This window comes from Balearica regulorum, chromosome 21 (genome assembly GCF_011004875.1).
Source record: "Balearica regulorum gibbericeps isolate bBalReg1 chromosome 21, bBalReg1.pri, whole genome shotgun sequence".
Lineage (NCBI taxonomy): Eukaryota > Metazoa > Chordata > Aves > Gruiformes > Gruidae > Balearica > Balearica regulorum.
This window is the reverse complement of record NC_046204.1, coordinates 2,965,423-2,986,550: the sequence shown is the minus strand read 5'-3', so window position 1 is coordinate 2,986,550 and position 21,128 is coordinate 2,965,423. Positions and strand designations below refer to the sequence as shown.

The following is a 21,128-nucleotide window of genomic DNA, read 5'->3' as shown; positions in this document are numbered from 1 at the left end:
TTATTTGAGATGGCTGTAAATGAGATCACTTAGAAACCTAAGGAATCTGCAATGTCTCTGATCTCTTGTATGGCTGGAGAAAATGGAATTTAAAACAACTGACCTTCAATAACCTGGACATGGAGCAGTAGTTAAAGAAGGAATAAGCCTTTTTCCCTTACCAGTCTCCTCCCTCTGCTATGAGACCTAGCTCTGCTATTTGAGACAAGCAGAGCAAACAAGGCATGTCTCCCAGCCATGCTTTTAAAAGTTATTGTTTGTATAACACGGTGGCTACTGAACAAAGGCAGAGATATAACCATAACCCAGCAAAGTTGACAGCTTATGAACTACAAGATTGGGGTAAACTGGAAGGAGTTATTTTGGTGAGTCACACTTCCCAATCTGCAACTGTAAAATCAAGGCACCTAATGAAACTTATGCACCTAGTGAAAGCTCAGACTTTTGTAATCACAGGACTCCAGAACCTGGAGCTTCAAAACCACCAATACCTTAATAGCTGTCACAAGAACTCACTGTAGGTTTCATTTTAAAATTGCAAATTCCATGTGATGGATAATCACTTGGACCTCTCTGTGTGATGCACCCACAAAAAAACCAATTAAAACACATCTATATGCTGTCCTCCTACATGTTCTGCATTGACTCAGCATGTATCTCAGCAGGATCCAGAGGTATTCTGCTGGTCCCACAATATAGGAAGAGAAAAGCAGCCTGCTAAAGTGTTTCCTAATCTCTTGTAAAAGGCAGAGCCAGCTCTTACTTCTTGAATCCCATCCACTTTTCAAGTAAAGAATTAAGCCACAAAAACTGTAGGCAAACTAGAAGTAAAAGCCTCAGGCTCTGAAGACATCCTACATACTTGGAGCTCTCTAGGCAGTGTCCTTGGAACAGTTCAAACAGAAAACAGCCCCTTGAGTTCTGCCTGAACAATATCACCACTGCTGTCCTCCTGGAGATAGCTGCTGGCAAAGGGTCTGCTTCACAGGTAGATGCATATGCTAATGAAACCACTAAACCCCCATCTCATACTGGAGGATGAAAGACTACCAGAGCAGAAAAGGAAACTGCAAACACCGTAAGTGGTAGTTTGAGTGCCAAGTGGCACATATGCTCCACAGGACATAACAACACCAGCTTTACCTGCAGTGCTTCTGCTGAACTCAAGAAGAGCCTTGCCGTTGATGTCAGCAGAGCAAGGATAAGCTGCCTGGAACGGTGCCTTACGAGGCAATACGCATCACTGAGGTCCAGGTTGTAGCAGTGGACAGTAAAGACCTCACCGGAGAAATGAGCGTCATAACCCCCCAGCTGTGTGGGTCGAAACAACAGCCTGTGAGGGTGGCACTCTGCTTGCCTGAGTAAGCTCAGCTCATTATTCCTTTGCACACCTTCTCTAGTATCTCTTGGTCTGTCTCAGCCTCTTTTTTTCTTTTGAAAAAGGAAGTGACATCACCTTTACATCAGGGGCACAGAGGATGGTCTAGTCCTAGACAAAGGACATGTTCTTCACGAAATCTGTATGTGTCAGATTCCTTATTTCTCCCATAAATTCCATTGTCTATGCAGGGGGTTTAATGGTCTCTGTAGAGCTGTTACACAATTACTGCAGTAACAGCAGCCTATGCTACCAAGCTATTTCCAAATACTTTTGGAGAATGGCAGTGGCTCTTTAGGGAGCTGACCCAGCGTCTAACAGGCCATAGTGGCTTATGATGCAGTAACATCAAGGTGACAACTACACAAAAGAGCTCAGCTCTCTAGTAGCTATTTTTTTAAACCCACTGACCAGTAACAACGTCTGGGCCCATCTCAAAGAGGCAAAGGAGGGAGATAGTGAGCAATAGAGTTCCACCTAGACATCTCCCATTCGCCACTGGCCCCTACTGGCCTAGGACTGCAAGACTAAGCTTTTCAGTAAAACAAGGTTTCCCTTACAAAGCCAACTAACGGTCAAGCCAGGTTTTGAACTGGACTTTTATCTAAGTCTCTATGTTTATTTTAAAAGGCTTCCTGGGACAACTTTCTCAACAGCAGTCTTCTCCTTTCAAAAAGGATATCAGGACTGGAGAGCCCTTAACCACCCATCTAGTCCCAACAATTCCAACACCTCACTGCAAGTAGGAACATGCCCATAAATCTGCAAAAACCAAGAATGCGCTGCCTCGGCAGAGAGGAAATAGCCTTCTGTCTGTACATGAAACCAATTGCCATCTTGGCCACTGCACAATCAGGATCCCTCACAGATTTGCCTTAACTTTCTCACAGACAGTTCAGATACTAGCTCAGCTTTATAAACCCTTCTCTGCTTTGTGTACTTCATGTTGGCTGTAGGCCCACAGAATAGTTTGTAGAGCCATTCCAAACAGAGCGCTGTTCCTCCCTGCAAGACATTAACACTTGAGGGTGTGGTTCCTCTCCAGAAGGGATCATCTCAGCAAATATGGAATGGCACCGACTTCCTCCCTGCTCCCCTTCCCGTCTTCACTCATTATGTGATAACCTGATTTGTGTGGGGATAGCAGGACTCAAACATCAGGGCTGCCTGGCATATGGGCAGTTATCTCTCCAAAACACACCTGAAAAAAAAAATCTGTCAGAGATCATCCATCCTTAGGTGGGATACTGTTGCGTCTACCCAGCTCCCCCACTGCTCTGTAGCAACCCAACCTGCCATTCCTGCCCTGGGTGCTCCCCAAGCTCTACCAACATGCTAAGCCACGCTGGGGAGTAGCTGGACCGGTTGGTGCTTCTGAAATACAATATGTGGCCTCTCCTCCTTCTCCAGGTTTAACCCACCCACATACACTAGATTTCTGAGCCACTTTAACCCTTCTGTCCCTATGACTGATCCCATATGTTGCCAATTCCTAAATCTTGCCTCAAGGCATTGTAAAACTGGGGATGATGTGGTGACATGGAAATTAGATTAATTAGGGACCAGAATGAGAACTCTTCAGCTTACTCCATCTACGTACTGATGAATTTTGAGAGACTCAGGTTGCTAATATCACAGCCTTTCATTACAGGGTTGTGAAGAGCAAGGGGGTCACCAGTCCCCAAAAAGCTTGTGCTCTGCACTTCCTACTGTCAGCACCCTGAACGAAGCCTCTCCGTACTGTTCTTAGAGCTGTAATTGGTCCTCGCTCATAGGTGCCTGCCTTAGAGTCCAAAGCGTTGCAAGTGTGGATTTGCTGGAGTTTTGCAATTAATCCTCAAATCTTCTCCTGCCATCCAAGCCTTACTGGGGTTTCTCTGTTCAGCTTGGGGCCAGGCTCTCAGGACCCTGAATCTCCTTTCAGCTCCTACAGAAAACTCTGTAAATAAGGAAAAGGTACAAGCCATTCTGTTACTGTAAGCTCAGACTTGTCCTCACCCCTTTCTTGCACCTTACACAAAAGTGAATTCCTATGTCTTTGTCTTTATGCTGACAGGAAAAAAAAACCAAAACAACCAACAAACCACTTTAATTTTTTCTCCATTCTGCACACACACACACAGAGCTGTTTCTGCCTCTTCAAAGGTATAAAATAACCTTGGATCATGTAAATCTAACTATGCAAGCTTTACTATACTCACATTAAAGCTTATTGTTTTTTGAATTTGCTGATCAAGATAACCGATAGGAAAAAATCGATTGCACAAACATGCTGAATGGAGTACTGCTTAAACAACCTCAAACATTTCTCCATTCTCTCTCCTTTCCTCTCAGAAAGCCTGAGAAATCCATGATTCCCTCCCCTCACAGATGAAAATACAGCTAACTTAGGAATCTGAACAAAATCTTACAGAGATAACAGTTCACAATCGTCTAGCTAACCTCCAGCCCCGTCCTCTTGCAGTTGAAATAAAAACAAGTAACATCATGCCGATCAGCTAGGAGCTTACTTTGCTGAAGCAAAATCTGCCACAGAAGGAGTTTTGCTAGTTGCTCCATTTCTTCAGCTTCTCCGTGTTTTCGTCTCTCTTGAAAAACAAGTTGAAGACTTTTTTTTTTTTTACTTTTTTTTTTTTCAACTGGAAAACACTATGACCTCATCAATTTACATCCAGAAACTGTGGACAGCAGCTCATATTCTGCAGAATTACTCCACCTAAAACTTCCAATTCCCCACCTCCCCTCTCTGCTCTCCCCCTACACTCGCACTCCACCTCCTTCCTTTCCCTAACGCTTTCTGCACAATTACAACAAACACCCACTCTTCTCTTTCCCCTCCCTCTGGGACCTTCTGATCTGCCCCTGACTTTGATGTAAAAGTTTTATTGGGTAAAGTTGGTCCCACACAGCCCTGGGCTCTAGAAACAATCTTTCTCCCTCCCCCTAGGGATGGAACTAATTTTCCTTGTGCTTTACTTGATCCAGCTGTTCCTTCCTTTGTTTGACACTCATCCAGCTGTCTGCTTGAGACTGGATTTATTCTGTTGCCTTCGGTGGTTTTTTGATCTTTGTCTCCTCATATGGTTTTACTTCAAGCTCAAGTCTCAGAAGACAACCTAGAAAACAATATTTACTCTGTCCTGTGATTTGTAAGCAAGGGCTTAATAGCAGCTATCTTAGCAAAAGGATAATAATGACAAAGACTGAGTATGTGAGAACTTAGGGCAGTGAAGGCAACAGAGCGAGAATGCAACTAAAATCCCCAGAATACTGCAATGTCAGGAACAGGTTTCCCTAGCACAGAGGCCAGAACACAGAAACCTGGGTCAGATTTAAAACTTCTGTTTTCAGCCCTTCATACAGGAACTGAACTATGCTAGTAGTTGCTTAACTGGCACCAGGACATACAGTCAACACGTTGCAGTAACCTTAACCACAGACGACCTGATACACTGCTCTTGTCCTTTGTGTACTCATCAGATAATACCAGCCCTGACAGCAGTAACAAGACACAGCAACAGCATCAAGCAATGACCGAATTTTCATCAGTCTTTGCTCAAGGGAAAGACTGTTAAATTACATTAACCAGCTCCTAAAGCCTGTACTGCAGTATTTAACTGTGTTTATATAACCCATTTCACAGTGTCCACAACATTAGGAGTATTAACACAGTCAGTTACTGAAAACAATCAATGACAAACAGCAGAAAAAGAAGCAGTAAATTCTTAAACTCCAAACACTGCTTCACAAAAGAAAAATCTACATACACTCTTTATGTGTATACACTCACAGACCAGTTAAAGTTCAGATCGCCTTAGTTTGCATCTGCAGACCAGAGACAGTCATCATTTTTTCAGTTTACGGGATAACTTCTTTAGATGCTGCAGGATGTTCGGAGAGAACAGACTCCCTAAAACAGCAGGGCTAACCAAGCATGGAATGAAATCATGCCCTCATGCCATCGTTTAAACAGTTGAAACTTTACCAGCCTAACCTGAAGAGGGCAGCAGTCTTCACAGGTAGTGGGAACAGCTTAATCAGGCTGCTGGCTGAACCATTTAGAACAGGCCCTACTTGGATTTTTCCTTCTGACATTTTTCTGTACCATCTAGTGTACCAGAAGATAGATTTCCTCTAACCAGAGGGAGCTGTGTTGCAGGAAAGTGGAGGGCATTATAACAAAAACCTAAACAAACATCTAAATAGTTATACTTTGCAATGAGGGAAACTTTGGACACATCCAAACTAAAGCAGATCAGAACTTCATCTAGTCCAGGATCCTATCTCCAGCAGCAGACAGAACCAGACACTTCTAAAGAAATTCCAAGAAACTTGAGTTGTTATCATTATTAAGTAATTTGACCATGAAAAAAGCCTGTTAACTCCAGCAGGTCTTCACACTGTCCAAAACAGATCCAGATAACTGCTGGCTTGTTTCCAGTGAAAAGTTCTGAAATAATCTTCAGATAAGAACCCCATAAAATTTCACTGCAAACTTTAACTGTCATTTATACTAAGTGGGGAAGTTTGTGGGTAATTAGACACATACAGTCACTCACAGTTCAAGTTCCCACACTCATCAGCTGAGCTATGTCAATAGCCTATACGTTCACACGTCCACTCCCATTGTAACCCTAACACAAAAATGTAGGCTTGTCTTTGCAAGCCTCAGATATTTGCATTAATCCAGTTCCACAACCACCTGCATGCAGCAAAGGCTCCTACTATGCCACGTCCCTAAACTGAAAACCTGCTGCCAGATTCTCAGGCATCACGACAACGACAATACTGATCTACAGCAGCCGAGGTGCCTGTTGCTGAGCCAGAAATCTAGTGGAAGTCCTGTTGCCTCTGTCAGGCCAGGGAGCAGATGAAAGGCTCAAATCTGACAGCCTTTTGTTCAGCTGCGTCATCAGAGCAGAGTCTGGAAAATGTCTGGCTGGGAGGCAAGAAGCTGTTCCCATTGCGCAGACAGCAAACACAGCACCCACTCCTTCCCTTGGTTTCTCTCAACCACCTTCCGGGCTGCAATTCCAGGTTGCTTTTCCACCTTTCTGCCTCCTAGCTTTGGCACTGCAGAGGTTACTGGCTGTTTCTTGCTGCTTCTTGCATGACTTCTGGGATGGATGCAGAATGCTGTGGTTGCTGCTGTCATGAATTGGCTATTTCCTGACTGAAAGAAGCCAACTTCAGGCTGAAGCCACTGAAGTCTCCTAAAGAAAACCACTCGCTGGAAGGAAAGAACAACAGCTTCTCTGGGGTGCACAATGAGAGGAGAAAAGGGACACAGGAGGCTATTTCACAGATCTTTGCCTTTTCCTCACTCTTTGATTCTGCAGTCTCTAGTCAGCCCCGTTTTCCTAGAGCTTTGCTACTCCAAAAGGATCCTGGAAGGGCAGCTGTGTCAACACTTTGCCCAGTCAGGAGCTGAACTTTTAACCAGATTCTCCACGGAAGCTGGTCTGACCAGTGTTCTCTGCCTTTCTCCTTCCTCACTCACAGAGGTATTTTGGGTATTGATTCTCCAAACTAGAAGCATCCCTTAGCTGCCCACCGCAGCATATACAGCTGTCTACCCTGACCACAAATCCTATCCAAAGAAAGCAACTCCATCTATGCAAGGGAAGGGAACCTTCCAGCACCAACACAAGCGTGTTTGCTTCCTGGAGCTCTGCACCTGCCATCCTCATCACAGATCAGGCTAGCAGGGAGGAGAAAGGCTCCCATTCACCCCTATTTCAGATATGAAGTATATGGTGATATGAAATAGATAATTCCATATCTATTTCAGATATGAAATGCTGGGGACTCAGGTGGAAAAAAGCCCTGCCCAAAGACAGTGCAGGGGTCACAAGATCAATTGGCTTGTAGGAAACAAGAATGGATAAGCCACATCTGCCAGGAAGTTTCCTCTTCCTGATCTCTTCCATTTTAACATTTTTGTTTTCCATGCCTGCAGGCTGTACTGAAAGACCTACCAATAAATCTGAATCAAAGACTACCAGTCTAGAAAAACTGAGCAAGTATCAGACCGGGAAGAAGGTCTGATGCCAACAGGTACCCTCCATCCTTTTATTGCAATTTTGAGAACCATTAACCTTGCGAAGCAGGAGTGGAAGCGGCCACTTCTGCCCCATTTTCACAGCTATAAATATATGTAATGTATTAAAAAGAAATGTCAGGATTAATGCTCTTTGACACAAAGACAGAAATTACAGTACAAGGCCTTATGTACAGAATTGGCCAACACTCCATGCTTATTACCAACAACTTCTTTAGATCTTCTTTAAATAAAGGACCCATAGTACTCTGCCACGATCAAAGGAAAGGAGAACATACCTGCCCATGAGCAGAAGCAAGGTTAATTCCTAGAAGTGAAAAGTAGTAGGGAATGCTACAGCTTGGGAACAGTGTGTGCTCATTGATAGGTACAGTGGCAAAGGTAGCAAGGATCCTGCAAAGCCAAAAACATAAGCAGAAATAGGGCTTTGCATGGAAAGAGCAAAAGAGAGAAAGGCAGGGGTACTGCAGATCAGGGTTAATGTGCACTGACACCATTTATCTTCTAGCGGTAATTGCTCAAATAACACTTGTCATGCCAGTAGTGTGATCAACCTGTAACTCTCAGAGGGATAAATATGCACCCATATTCACTCCCCCTTTCTAAGAAAGGTCTGGTGTGGGCAGGGGGAGTCTTCAGAGCTGCCTGCTGATGGAAAAGGGCAATGTAACACGGAACCGTGTGAATTATCAGAGGGTATGCGTTTCCTGGGAGGCTTCATTTGGTTGCAAAGCTATTCTCATTAAATCTTTCAACTGCACTGAATCCCATAAGCAAGCCTGAAATAATCCAACTTGCAGCAAGAGCTGTCAACTAAAAGGACAGAACTGAAACCCAGCCACAATAACAGGGCTGTCAAGTGAAGCCTGTCATTATTCCAGTGATGTAACAAGCCACGTACCTCTTACAGACCCAGCATTACAATGTTTGTTCCCTAGCCATAAATGCTAAAGCCCCTGATTTGCCTTCTCTGAAGAGCATATTCAGAATGACAAGTTGAGGGTCTGGCCAGATGTTTTTCTGCTTTGTTTTATTTCATTGCAGTCCACTGTGATCACCAGCCTGTTATGCAGTCACCAAACCAGCAGCTGAGGCAAATACACATGCCTACTGTATGAGAATGGCAGATCTCTGACACCCTTTATACTACGTACGTATAAAACAGTATCATGGCAGCAGTCAGTGATACCCCTGGGACAACCCGTTTCCAGCAAAGAGAAGGGTGAAGTCCACAAAACCACCCCATAGCGGTAGTCACTGCAATGGTCTAAGCTACGCTGTGCCAAAGCACTCCTGAAGCAAAATGAGAGGGTTGCCCAGGAACAGTAAGTGGCCTGTCCTTTGCAGGCAATTCTTCAACTTCTTCCTGTCTTGGATCTCCAGCTGGAAAGCCCTAGTTCCCTATGTGCCAAAGGCATTGGAGCACAAATTAATTAACGTTAATGTCCAGGTATGGAAGATATTTAGTTAGATGGAATCTTAAGAGGTCTTTCATCTTCTGCTTAATGCACTGAACTTTGCAGTTTGCCTAGCAGAGACTGAGATATGCACAAATGAGGAATTAAACTGTAGCATCCAAGCAGATTGCTCTTACAAACTCGATTAATATGTGTGCATGTGTGTATATATGTTCTTTCAGCACTATTGTCCTCGTAACAGGTCAGAGAGCTCTGTCTGCATCTTTGGCCATAAGGCACCTCTACAGCTCAGTGGTTCCTGTCGTCTCGCATCTTTGCATGGCACTATATTTAAACACCCCCTTTTGCTGGAAAGCAGTCAGCTTCAGATTCCTGGGATTCATCGCAAAGCCATTAATAGAAACCAGTTACAAAAACAGAGAAATTGCCCAGGAAACCAACACAGAATTTTTTTTTCCAGACTGAAGCCTGAAGATTATTTTTCCAAGATAAAAATGTGTTTTGGAAATTGTTCCACAGCATGAAATCCAAAAAGTTGGGTTCAGTGTGGGAAGAAAAGCCAAATGGATTTATGCACCCAAAAAATCATCAGAGGCTGATGCTTACCAGGCATAAATCAGCATGCTTATACTAACTACCATGGACCTGTGTCAGTTTACACCTGCTAAGAATCCTCCTCATAATACCTTGTGTTGCACAAATACCCATCAGATTAGACAGCTTTAAGTAATGGTGAAATTTGGTTACCCTTTTCATTAAATGAAAAGAGAATGCAGAGTCTCCTTCTCTTCACCTTGTCTTTTCTGTAGATCCCACATAGCTGTGCTTCACCAGATGTTTTTTCTGGTGCTGGATAGATTTGCGTATTCATATAATGTATCATGCCATTCATAACCTGTGAACACAACTATCAAACCCCAGTAAATAATAAATAATTTTGATAGTAAAATTTGAATCAGCATCAAATTCCACATCATTCCAAATAAGCACCTGAATCGGATGCAGTTAGGATAAGTTTTAAGTTGGTTAAATTCCAATAGATCAATAAATGTGCTCACTGAGGTGGTGGTTTTGTGGGGTTTTTAAAGCAGTATTTAAGTACAACCTCCTCAATCTCAGCCGGTAAAGACTTTGTCTAGGGTACCTGATCAAGGGAACACTTGAGTACAAGCCTCTATCTCTATTAGTTTCTTTCAAACTCATTTTTAGTTCACAAATCGTAATTGGGGTTTAAATCTACAGTCCCCCGCACTATAGCAGTGCCTCCTATTAAAGCTAAAGGAGTAGTTCCATTAGGTGACAGTAATAATAGGCTGTGATCTTATATCTAGGCTAGCCACAGAAACAGAATTCCACATGTGTAGCCAGCATTTTCTCAGACATCAAGTATCAATATTATTATTATATTTCATGATATCCATAGGCAGCAACCATTATCAGGATGCCTTTGTGACAGAGAAGGTATGTGCAAAATCACTGACCAAGCAATGAGAAATGGGAAAAAAACCAAGGGGCAAGCAAATCAGGAATGGAAATAGAGACACAAAGACAACACTGACATCCAGAAACCAGGTGTAAATTATAGTTTTCTCTTAAGTTTAATATCTCTGGCATATACCAAAGTGTGTAAAAAAAGGAAAATCTGGAATATCAGTTCTCTATAGAAGTAATTTTGGTTTAGCTGAAAAAAAGAGAGCTAATTTTAAGTAGCTTGCCATGCTTGTTTCACTTAAAATGTCTTTAAAAATAGACAACCTAAAAGCACATTGGATGTCTTTTTCTGCTCCCTCATTCATGTTTACAAGGGTCTTTTTATTGGTGGCATCACACTTGTGTTTATTTGTTCCGCATAGACAGGCTTTATCTACAGTGCGGGCAGCTTCTCATAGGAAAAGTTTGTAGTCTAAACAGACAGGAGCAGGAGGGAGACATAGAACACACAAGGAAATGACTCACCCAAATTCACACAGCAGATGAGTGGCAGAATTACGAATGCAGCTGCTTGTCAGCCTAGTAGTACCTTACTCCCTAGACTATGCTGCCTCTGTCCTCTTGGGGTGTCTAGAAAGCCCTGGCACTATGTGAAGATTTACTATGCACATTAAGACTGACAAGCAGACTGAAGGGCAGAGTTAGACAAAATCTCTTTCCTGTCTTTCAGCTCCGGAAAATTTCAATGATACATGAAACTCAAACATGATTTTGACAGAACCTTGATTTTTAACATCACAATGGCTTCTTGCATCCCTCTTGCCTCTCAGATTTTTCCAGTATTCTGATTCCCTTGGGCAAACAAGTCATTACTACCTGCTGCTTCTTTTCAGGAGGCCACAGTGAAATTATATTTTCTAAATTTTATGTTGTTTAAAATATTAAGTACTTATCTCCTATGTATTCTGAGAGCCAGTAGCATCTTCAACACACAGAATTAAAAAAAAAAAAAAAAAGAAAAAGAACAAAGCAGGTATGAGCTCAAAATCACTACATGAACCATGAGGTTCCTGAGGGGATGGAAAAATACGCAAAGCTGAACTGGAGTTACCATCAATCATAACTTCAGGAGTTGGCTCTATGCATGTATGTGCATCTGTTAATCTTCCTCTAAGGTTCACAGCAGCAGCCAGTAACTGCGTGCTGCTGGGAAGCAAAGGGATTTTTTTCAGGGCTCCTGACAAGCTACCACTTCCAACTGAGTGCCCCCCAAACTTCTAGATCTATACAAATGATCCTTCCAAATTAACTTCTGAATATCAAGTGCCCGAGACAGAAGGTATCCAACCTATGACATGGGACTGACTCACTCCCATGGGAGCTGTGGTTCTGTAGCATCTCAGCTTTTTCAAATCCACACTGAAACCACTAGGCTCCCCTCTAGGGGACAGATACCTAGCACTGGTCCAATTTGGCAGATGGTAGACAGCACTGAGATTCAGGAGGAAATTGTTGAGGGATCAAATCACCACTTTGAACATTTACTCAGCCAGTGTGTTTGTGTTAAGAAATGTGAGAGAAGGCAGCAGCTCAGAACTGTGACATGCCACCTGGCTGTTAGTCAGCCTACTCATCCACTTTCTAAATTCCAGAAAAAAAGGCACTAGACAGGCCGACCTGGGTCCCATCTTTCAGTTCAGCAACACTCCTCTGTAAAGACAAAGCCTGCACTTTGCACACTTTTTCATTCCAGATCCGAAGGCAGTTTACATGGAAGTTGTTAAACCTACACAAGGAAGGTAGGTTCTGAGGAAGAGAGGGGAGAAGTAACTGGACCACGGGCCACTGAAGAACATCATCTAAAATCCTGCATCACTGTCCAGTACTACACTCTCATGCCCCTTTAGCGTGCCTAGCAGGCTGACCACACCGTAGCCCTGGCTGACCACGAACACTGCGCCACCAGAACCTCACTCCTTCCATTCTCACCACAGGCAGAATGACCTACTAGCAGAGTCTCTGGCTGTACTGCCAAATCTTTATGATGGGACAGTTATCAAACACAAGGCTGACAGCGTTAGAGACGTTACAGCGCGTTCAGGCCCTGACTGCAAGATACATAGTAAGAAACCCTGTGCTTCTGCTCTCCTTTATCAGAGACAAGAACATCACCCAGGTCTGAACCTAAAAGCACTCTGAAGAAGGAAAAAGGAGGAGGAAGATTCACATAAACAGGCTTTGATGTCATAACTAACTAACTAACTAATGCCTAACACCCTATTTCTGTTTGTATTTCTCACAAGTAACCTGCTAGGCTTCCATGTGTGGTGGTGCAACCCCCTCCTTGAGCCGCTCGGTATTTGGTGCGATCCCCCCCTTTCCTGGCCCACACGTCAAGGCAGCAGAGCAGAGCGTTAAGGCACCCCCTTAACATACCTGGCTCCTGCTTCCCCTATTGCCTGGGAACAGTAACGACAATCGATCACCTCCTGTACACCTGTACCTGGGTTGTGGCCCAAAAGGGGATAATGCCAGAAAAGTTCTGGGTCTGCGCAACTGGCGGAAAGACCAGAATATTTCACCATCCGAGCGGGGCCAAAGTGGAAAAGTACCTGACAAAAGTCAATTATCTTGGATCCTATAAATAGCAATTCTAAGCGAGACCCTTTGAGTTCTCCTGGATTGCAGCTGGCTGTGACCAGCATCTCCCCTGAGCTGGGACGCCTCTCAGGCACAAACTCCTCGAGGACCATCTGCTGACAAAGCCGACGGACAGCCAGGGTGAAGTCAGCCTCCTCGAGTCTCAACTATCGCCCGTTGAGGAATGCCGATGCAATGTATTTACTCTAAACTCAAAGAGGGAAATTTTATCTCACACACAGGCAGCAGTAGGTCAGGTTTCTCTAACATGGGAAAAGCTTAAGCCACAGGCACACATCACTGTTTACTTCTGTGAAGAACCAAAATGGTCTGAGAGTACTCAGGGAACAGACACAGTTAGCTGAGAGATGACATTTTGTGTCCCCTTTCTGACCATCAGCATTGTGCCTCAAACCACATCTTTCAGTCTCTCTGTACATGGGAACAGTGTTCTGGTACTATGAGCTTTTGAAGGGAAACTCCATTCCTCACGCTAATTGCAGCCCATCTGTTGCACCCGCCTAAAATAATTAAGCAGTGGGATTCCAGGCACGGCATCTTATTTTGAGATCAGAAATGACTGGGAAAGAGTCAAAAAATTAATAGGTTGACTCTGAAAAGGGTGCTCAAAGGTTACCTCCCAGAGATTTATTATTTACTTCAGGTTTGCATGCCATTCCATTTAAAATAAAAATACTTTGGCTGAAAGGAGGTTGCTTTCCATAATACAATGTAATCCTGCTGCCAAATTTAGACACACAAACATGGAGCCTGGCCAACTTTTAAGGGTAGTCTATGTGAATTGTGTATTTGCTCTAGATCAATCCAAGAGGACTCTGGCAACCATAATTTTAGCTAAAGAAAACAGAGTGCTGCTTGCTTTGCCTCCTTTAGAAAACAAGTGTTCTATTTCTGCATACAAACCTACTTGCTTGAACCAGCATTGGTCCTTCTATCCAGTAACTTTCTACCACCCTTTAGAGAAGAAAAGGATCTTCACGCCCTTTAAGAAAGACAGGAAAATGATAAACATTTTTTAGTATCTTGCCAAATGTGACAGAGGAAACATGTCAGAGCTCAGAAGCTCCTAATTTCTTGTTATATCTTAAATAATACAATAACACCAGTTAAACTAGTGGTATAACATGGGACCTAGGGCTCTCTAGTCTCTGAGGATTTCTTACTCTAATAAGCATCATTACTTCCACGATGATTACTTCCACTCCCTTTCTTCCATGAAATCAACCAACAGCTCTGAGGTGCTTTTTAACCTGTGCATTAAACATGAACACCAAGAGAGAGTAGCCAGCCATCAATGAAGAAATTGACAGTATTCTGAAGTTAGTACATCCTCTGAAAAGTGCCATTTTATGAAAAATGGTTGAAAAGCATGTAACTCTGCCTAATTTTTCTTGCAAAAACTGCCCGCTCTCCAAGTGGCCCTTGAGGAGTTACAGAAGAGTGAAATACGCCAGCATGATGATTCTAGTAAAATGACCTTCAACAGACAGGTCCAGAGGGAATGGTTTAGCTGAAGAAAATATGGATCCTGTAAATGTATAGAAACTTGACTCTTTACAGTCACAGATAATGAGGGGCTCCTGACAGAGCCACAGCAGAGAAGGCTGCTCCTTTGGCACTTCTTGGCTCCATGAAATATCATTGTACTTGAATAAGAGAGTAGAGCAGTGAGTATCTCAGTTACTGTGCAGACCAGTAAGCGAAAGCATCCCTCCAAAGCACACTAAGCCAGTATTAGCTATTACCACTTTCTAGTCAAACTAGAATGAAGGAACGTTTCCATAGCACCTTCACCCAAAACGCCAAAGCATTTTTCAAAATTATCACATCCACCAATGACAAAAATATAGCTATTCTTGAGTGGAACATGGTAGGTGCTTCACAAAACAAAATCCACTATATAATAGTTTAGGACAGAGGAAAGAAAGGATATAAACTTGGAGACTCTGCCCCACACACCCCTTCTAACCCAAGCTGACACTGTGAAATCAGCAATTACTCCCAAAGACTCAAGGACCTAATTCTACCTAATTCTAAGTCACAGCTTCCATCATTGCATGAGTTCCCTTCTTATTCAAGACAGAGCTGATACTTGCAGGGGAAAATGGCACCTTTTTTTTTTTTCTTTTTCTCTTTTAGAACACTGCTAGAGGTCTCTTGAACACCAAAGGCAAAATGGAAAAAGCTTCTCACATCAAACATACCACACCCCTTCAGTGCAGCTTACAGGACCCTAAGCCTTATTAAGAGAAAGAAATGCTCACTCAGTAGAATCCGGCCAAAGTTAGGAGAACATCTAAGCTGATTTTGATGTACTCCAGGCTGGAATACACCACAAACAAACTGGCTTTCCCCTGGCTGGTTTTAGGCTTTTTGCAATAGCCCTTTGGAATGGAAAAGGACAACTTCCCCTTGGCTCAACAGAGCAGATCTCATTCCTCTCTCCAAGCGTATACCTGAAACCTGAGTGATAACATTGAGTTAATGTCCAGGCAGGCACACAACAAAGCTTTGCCTGGAGTTGATTTGTACCAGTGCCCAGTTTATGGCATACATGCTTTGTACTGCTCTCTCCCAGTCCAGCTTCTCACAGCTGTGCAGAACAGCACAAGCTTGTAGTGCTCTGCAGAGCCATGGAACCCATCATCCCCTTCAACAGCCTGTGTACGCTCGGGTAACAGAAACCATCTCGAGAAGGGAAAAAAACCAAACCAAAACAAAAAAAACCCAGTAAAACTCATGTAGAGTTCCCACTCCAAGTTGGGGAGCAGCCCCATAACACCAAATGTGGTAATGCATATTCTTCCATCAGTACAATGCAGAAATGTTCAAGTCACTTCAACCTAGCAGCCCTGCTCCAGAAGTAGCCGTTCCTACTCTGAAAGCTACATAACGTATTGTTATTTGCTCTCCTTTCCGCTCCCCAGCTCCAATTCATAATTAGAAATCACTCAGGGAGAAGGTATTGCACCCAAGGCACAGATATCAAGATTGTTATTTTCTGCTCACTTTCTTCTCACAGTCCCAGGTTTTTGCATAAATTACTCATAAGAGAAAGCCTTTCCTGTCTTTCCGAGGGCTACAACCCTCTTCCCTTCCCCAAGGGATGATGTTATCAGAAAGTAGGACACGTTTAACTCTGTCCTACCTTCCAATGGGCCTACAGAAGTTCTCACAGATAGCAGGATGCCAATAATAATACAGGCCATTCTCCCACATCACAACAACAGTAAAATGAGGCACTGGGAGTTCTCTGGAGGATGCCCTTCAGACCTAGGAAAAGCAACAGGAAAGCTCATATGCAGCAGCATCTTCTGGACAGTAACTGAACCAATACGATTGGCCAGGGAAGCCAAAACAAGGCCTGCTAAGCCTGGGTGACCAGTCATAGATTCTGCCTTCAGGATGTACCTGCTGATTCTGCTGCTGAACAGACTCCAGCTGGCTGTTCCATAACAAACTAGCTGCCTCAGTGCTGACAGCAGCGAAACCCCTTTGTCAGTAGAGGAAACAGCTCTGACTCAAAAGCACCCAGGGAATGGAGCTGGTGAGTAACGTGGTGCTGTTTATACACAGTCATGTTGCTAACTGTAACTTTTGTAGTTTCTTCTACCTTTTTTTCTTTTGGCATGTTCTTCTATGACTGCTTATTCAAGTTTAACCAATTCCTTACTGGGTGGTGATAAAGCTTAGCCAGAAGCATCCTGCCATGAATTGTTAATTCCCTTAAAATAAACCTGACAAATTCCAAGCTATTAGTTTTTTACCTGATATGCCGACTCCTTGCTCAGGACTCCACATCCTTGTCTTAACACCAATCACTTTGCAAGTGGTTACAGGACTCTGAAGTGGCTGCATCTGCTGAGAGGCTCCGGGACCGTTAAGTCTTCTCCAGACCTAGGCAATGACATTTCCTCAGCACAAGGTGCCTCAGCCTGATCGGCACCGAGTCTTGTTTACTGAACAAGTGAAAAACCTCATTTTAAACCAGTATTTCATGTTATTTTTCTACTTTAAACAAAATTTTAGCCACATTTCCTAAGGAAATGAGGCACATGTAGTTATACAATCCCACTGTCCATTCACCCTCCTCTTTCTTCCCATTATTTTGAAACACAACAGTCAATTTCAGCAACATTTGAGAGTAGGGGACAAGTCTCAGTTTCATAGTTCTTATAAGATTTGTAACTAGCATAACAGAGGAAAGATGCATTGGTGCGCATGCAGTGAGCAAGATTAAAAAATTCAGTCTTATTTCAGGGAATGACACAAGAGCGACATATCTGATGGTGGTCTTAAATTCTCTGACTCACAGAACTTCTTGTTTCAGTTTTGTTCCTCTGTCTTACAGGGAAAGGCAAGCAAGAATGGAAACCTCCACAGGAAAGCCAGCACACTATTTGCCTAAGACTAGCTCAGATGTCTACAAGAGCTACAGTTACTGATTTTTATTAATTTTTTTTTAATTTAAAAATCAGCAGGAAAAGCAAAACCCACTTTTCAAAACCATTTCAGTTCAGCAAATGCAAAGCTCTGAGTTAAGTATGGAGTGTTGTTATTTTTGGAGAGTAACTGACCAGGCTCAGCCCAAGCGAACCCAAACCAGGATGTTTTCACAGTCAGAACAGAAATGCCAACAGCAGCACAGCATGAATGGTGAAAAGAAAAGATGTAATTTTGGTTATCCACAGGTGCTGTTTGCAAGATCAGTAAGATCACTTCAGCCAGATTTTCAGCTAGTGTAAACAAGCATGGTTTATTAACTTTGGAATACACGGACTAGGGTGCACACCCACTGAAGTAGAGCTGGCTTCATATTTTGAGAAGGACCAAGTGAGAGCTACTGAAGCCAAGGTACACACACCAACTCATCCTAGGTAACATTTTGACAGTTTTTAATATGCAAGTGTCCCATTTAATACAGGTATTAGCTTACCAGAGTAAAGGTACATATTGTTTCTGCTCAGGAATTACTGGGCAATGGTAGCAAGGTAACAGAAGGAGCAAGGTCCTACTAACCCCCTGAAAGGTGTGTTTTGTACACCAGATGTAAACATTCCCTGACCTGAGCTAACATGTACTCCTTTCAAGACTGGTCTTGAGCTTACTAATGGAAGAAAGAACAGGTCCCACAACACAGACATAAAGAGTTTGGGCTTCCGGTGCCAGAGTTATGGTATACAGACAAATCCTCCTGCAGCAAAGGAGAAGGCATCACTCCTACCCTCTCCCTCTGATGTAAAAAACCAAAAAACCAACCAACAAAAAACCCCACAAAAATCAATCCAACACCTCCTCCTCAAAAAAAAAAAAAAAAAAAAAAGAGAACATCACAAAAAACCCACACTCCAAAAAAATTAGGTTCTTAGGCACACTATTTATCAGGAGCCAACACAACCGTAACATGAAGAGTGTATCTCTACATTTGCTGCTACAGTTGTGTGCAGCCAGGTTCACTGAGCATCCCACAACCTGTCCTCAGCACTTCACCACTCACGTGCCTGCTCCCATGAAATCATAGCTGAAAAAATTGTGAACACTCTTTCAGTCTGAACCCTTTCAAGGTGACAGTCCATGAGCCTAACAAAATCTGACTGTCTCAGTAATACCAACATAAATTTTCTTCCATGCTTTAGCATTTGAGGACACCCAAACCTTTTGCAAGTCTCCAAACAGCTTCAATTCAGGTCGGTGTTTTCCTTCAATGTAAATTCTCTGGTCCCATTACAACCTATGCAGCTCCTGGTTTGAATCAACTTCAGGTCTGGTCTCATGAACTGGCGAAGCCATCATTACATGCCACTCCATTTCCTCTCCACATGACTCCTTCCTGGACAGCCAGAACCGTCCTTCTGTCTGCGCCAAGGACAGCATGGAGAGGGCATCCATGAGCTCAGACTCATCGTCTGCATGACCTCAGGGCTGCTTTAACAGCTAGCAGACCATCCAACATGCTTTGCAGGGTAAGCGCAAGATTTCCAAAGGAAAGGAGCGTCTTGTATTGACTGCTGGACTTTCCCTTTTCCTCTGACAAACTCAAAGTTGACTAGAATTAATTGGAAGTGAGCCAAACCACCGCAGACAATTACCAAGAAGCCTTTTCCTGTGAAGAACTGGAGCAAATGGCTGCCATATAAAGCTAAAAATCTCTTCTCTCCAGACCATCAGAGGTGCTACAGTTAACTCCTGTTTATGCATGAAAAGATTAAGCTAAACTACTGCAATTTACACGCTTTAAATCCTTCTGCTTTCCACCCACTTGGGGTTCAATCCTTGTTACCAACTTTCTTGGCTTCCTCATTTGCACTGAAATAGGACTGATACCTTTTATAAAAAAGGTAACTGAAATAAATTTTCTACTACCCATCAGTATCACAGATCTCCTGCTTCAGCATTATTTCTAAGAATCTCTTGTCATTACTAACACTTCATCTCTACCACTGCGCACCACTAAGCAGTTGTCCAGCTAGGCAAAGTACTGGCAGTTGATTCAGGCTTTTCCACCGCTGTGCCAAGCAAATCTATCTTGGATTGTCTTAGAGACCACAGCAGTTGAGGAAAAGCTACAGCAAGCAGTTCTTTTGTATTGCTCCCTTTCCCATATCCAATCGGGCCTCATTCTCAGCTCTAAGTTATTTGTAAGTTATATTGGATCAATTTGTGTGGATGAAAGAACTGTTATTTTATGTCCAGAATCCTCTAAAAAACTTCAAGAATCCATACTGATGCAATTGAACAACACATTTTCTAGAGAAGACTCCTAAAATGCATTTAATTCCTACCCTAGTAAGAAGCACTGCTATCCAGGTCAAGGCGACAACTAAAATCTCAAGTTTGCCAGCAACCATTATTTGCTAGCATTAGAAAGAAATGGTATTTCTGCTACATCTATGTCAGAAGCCCACTACCACCACGTTGCTGGGTTTTGACCTTTCTGAAAGGGAGAACACCCTCTGAGTTTGTAATGTCATGCTTCAGCTAAGAGAAAAATTCAGAACTTTCATCCCTTCTGACTCAGCTGACTTCCTATTTTAGAGCCAACTCATTTCAGCACAAACCTGATCGCTGTGATAAAACCACCAAACTTGATTTTCTGTTCAGCTGAGCTTGCTGTCTGTATTTATGTCCCTAATTCTTGGATTGCATGCACTTAAGCATGAGAGTAATTGGTTTCATACTCCCATTTTGAAGGACCTTTCCAGACCACTGACCGTCAGGCAGTTTCAAAAACAAAAATCACCATCCCCACCGGATAACTCCAGTCTCTCTAATACAGAGCACAAATTCCTCTAGCAACCTCCTGCTGACTTTCAACCATTTCCTCTCAGAGCAGCAGAATAATAATGAGATGCAGGAGAAATCTTCAAGTCTTAAATATTTTGAGAATTATAAAGGTCAAACCTGTCCTGTTTGCATCCCCTGGTTTTTTTTACTACTACAACTATATTATGCATATGTAACTATACAATTACTAAGTGTGCAGGTACTTTGGTAGGCACATATTTTGGAGAGGAACAGCAACTCACAATAAAGCTTTGTGAAGAGTATACTATGTACTCATGCTCCCCCTACAGAAAAATAGGTGTAGCTTTTGTGTCTCTGATTCTCCCTGTTTAGCAAGTGAGAGAGTTTAAAATTGCATCCTGTGGTCAAGGGAGTTAAAGCAAATTGATACAACCCTAGTATATATTATCTGATTAGTGCCACGTAAGACAGAGAGTCTTTGCAGTGTCTGCCACACAGAAAATACAAATCCTGAGACATGCTTTGAGGTTCTTCAGCAAAAAGGAATATAGCATTTGTATGACTAAGACTGGCAGTAACTGCCAGAGATAGTTTACAGACAATTTTATAAATTATACAGTAGTTCCAGACTTCTATACATAGTTGTGTAATTATGTCTAATAGATGTAAAAGTAATGACTACTCTTGACAGACTACAATTTGGAGGACTGGACTACAACTCAGAGAGCATACCATTTAATAAGCTATTTCGTGGAGACTTGCAATTCACCACACAAGTACCCTAATAAAACATGATCATTGCCAAGTACAAGAACTCACTTGCACTGGAACATCACAAGGTATTGAATGATTATTCTTTGCAATTCTCACTATTTTAGTTAATTCTTCCTAGTTCCTATCCCAGTGTAAAAACAAGTTAGAAAGCAAGCTGGTG

The 21,128-nt window shown here is 42.8% G+C and overlaps 1 protein-coding gene across 2 annotated transcripts in view; it reads right to left on the bottom strand.

Annotated features, from left to right (window-relative positions):
• MXRA8 (matrix remodeling associated 8) overlaps positions 1 to 21,128 on the bottom strand; it is a 40,226-nt gene that overhangs the window by 14,763 nt on the left and 4,335 nt on the right. Inside the window, exon 2 of one of the 2 annotated variants that reach the window (XM_075772947.1) lies at positions 16,717 to 16,846. In XM_075772947.1, the coding sequence (XP_075629062.1) occupies positions 16,717 to 16,807 (91 nt within the window). In that variant the 5' untranslated portion in view covers positions 16,808 to 16,846. Of the gene's footprint in view, positions 1 to 3,888; positions 4,173 to 16,716; positions 16,847 to 21,128 lie in introns of those variants that run through there. The other variant, XM_010311430.2, reaches the window with a different exon arrangement.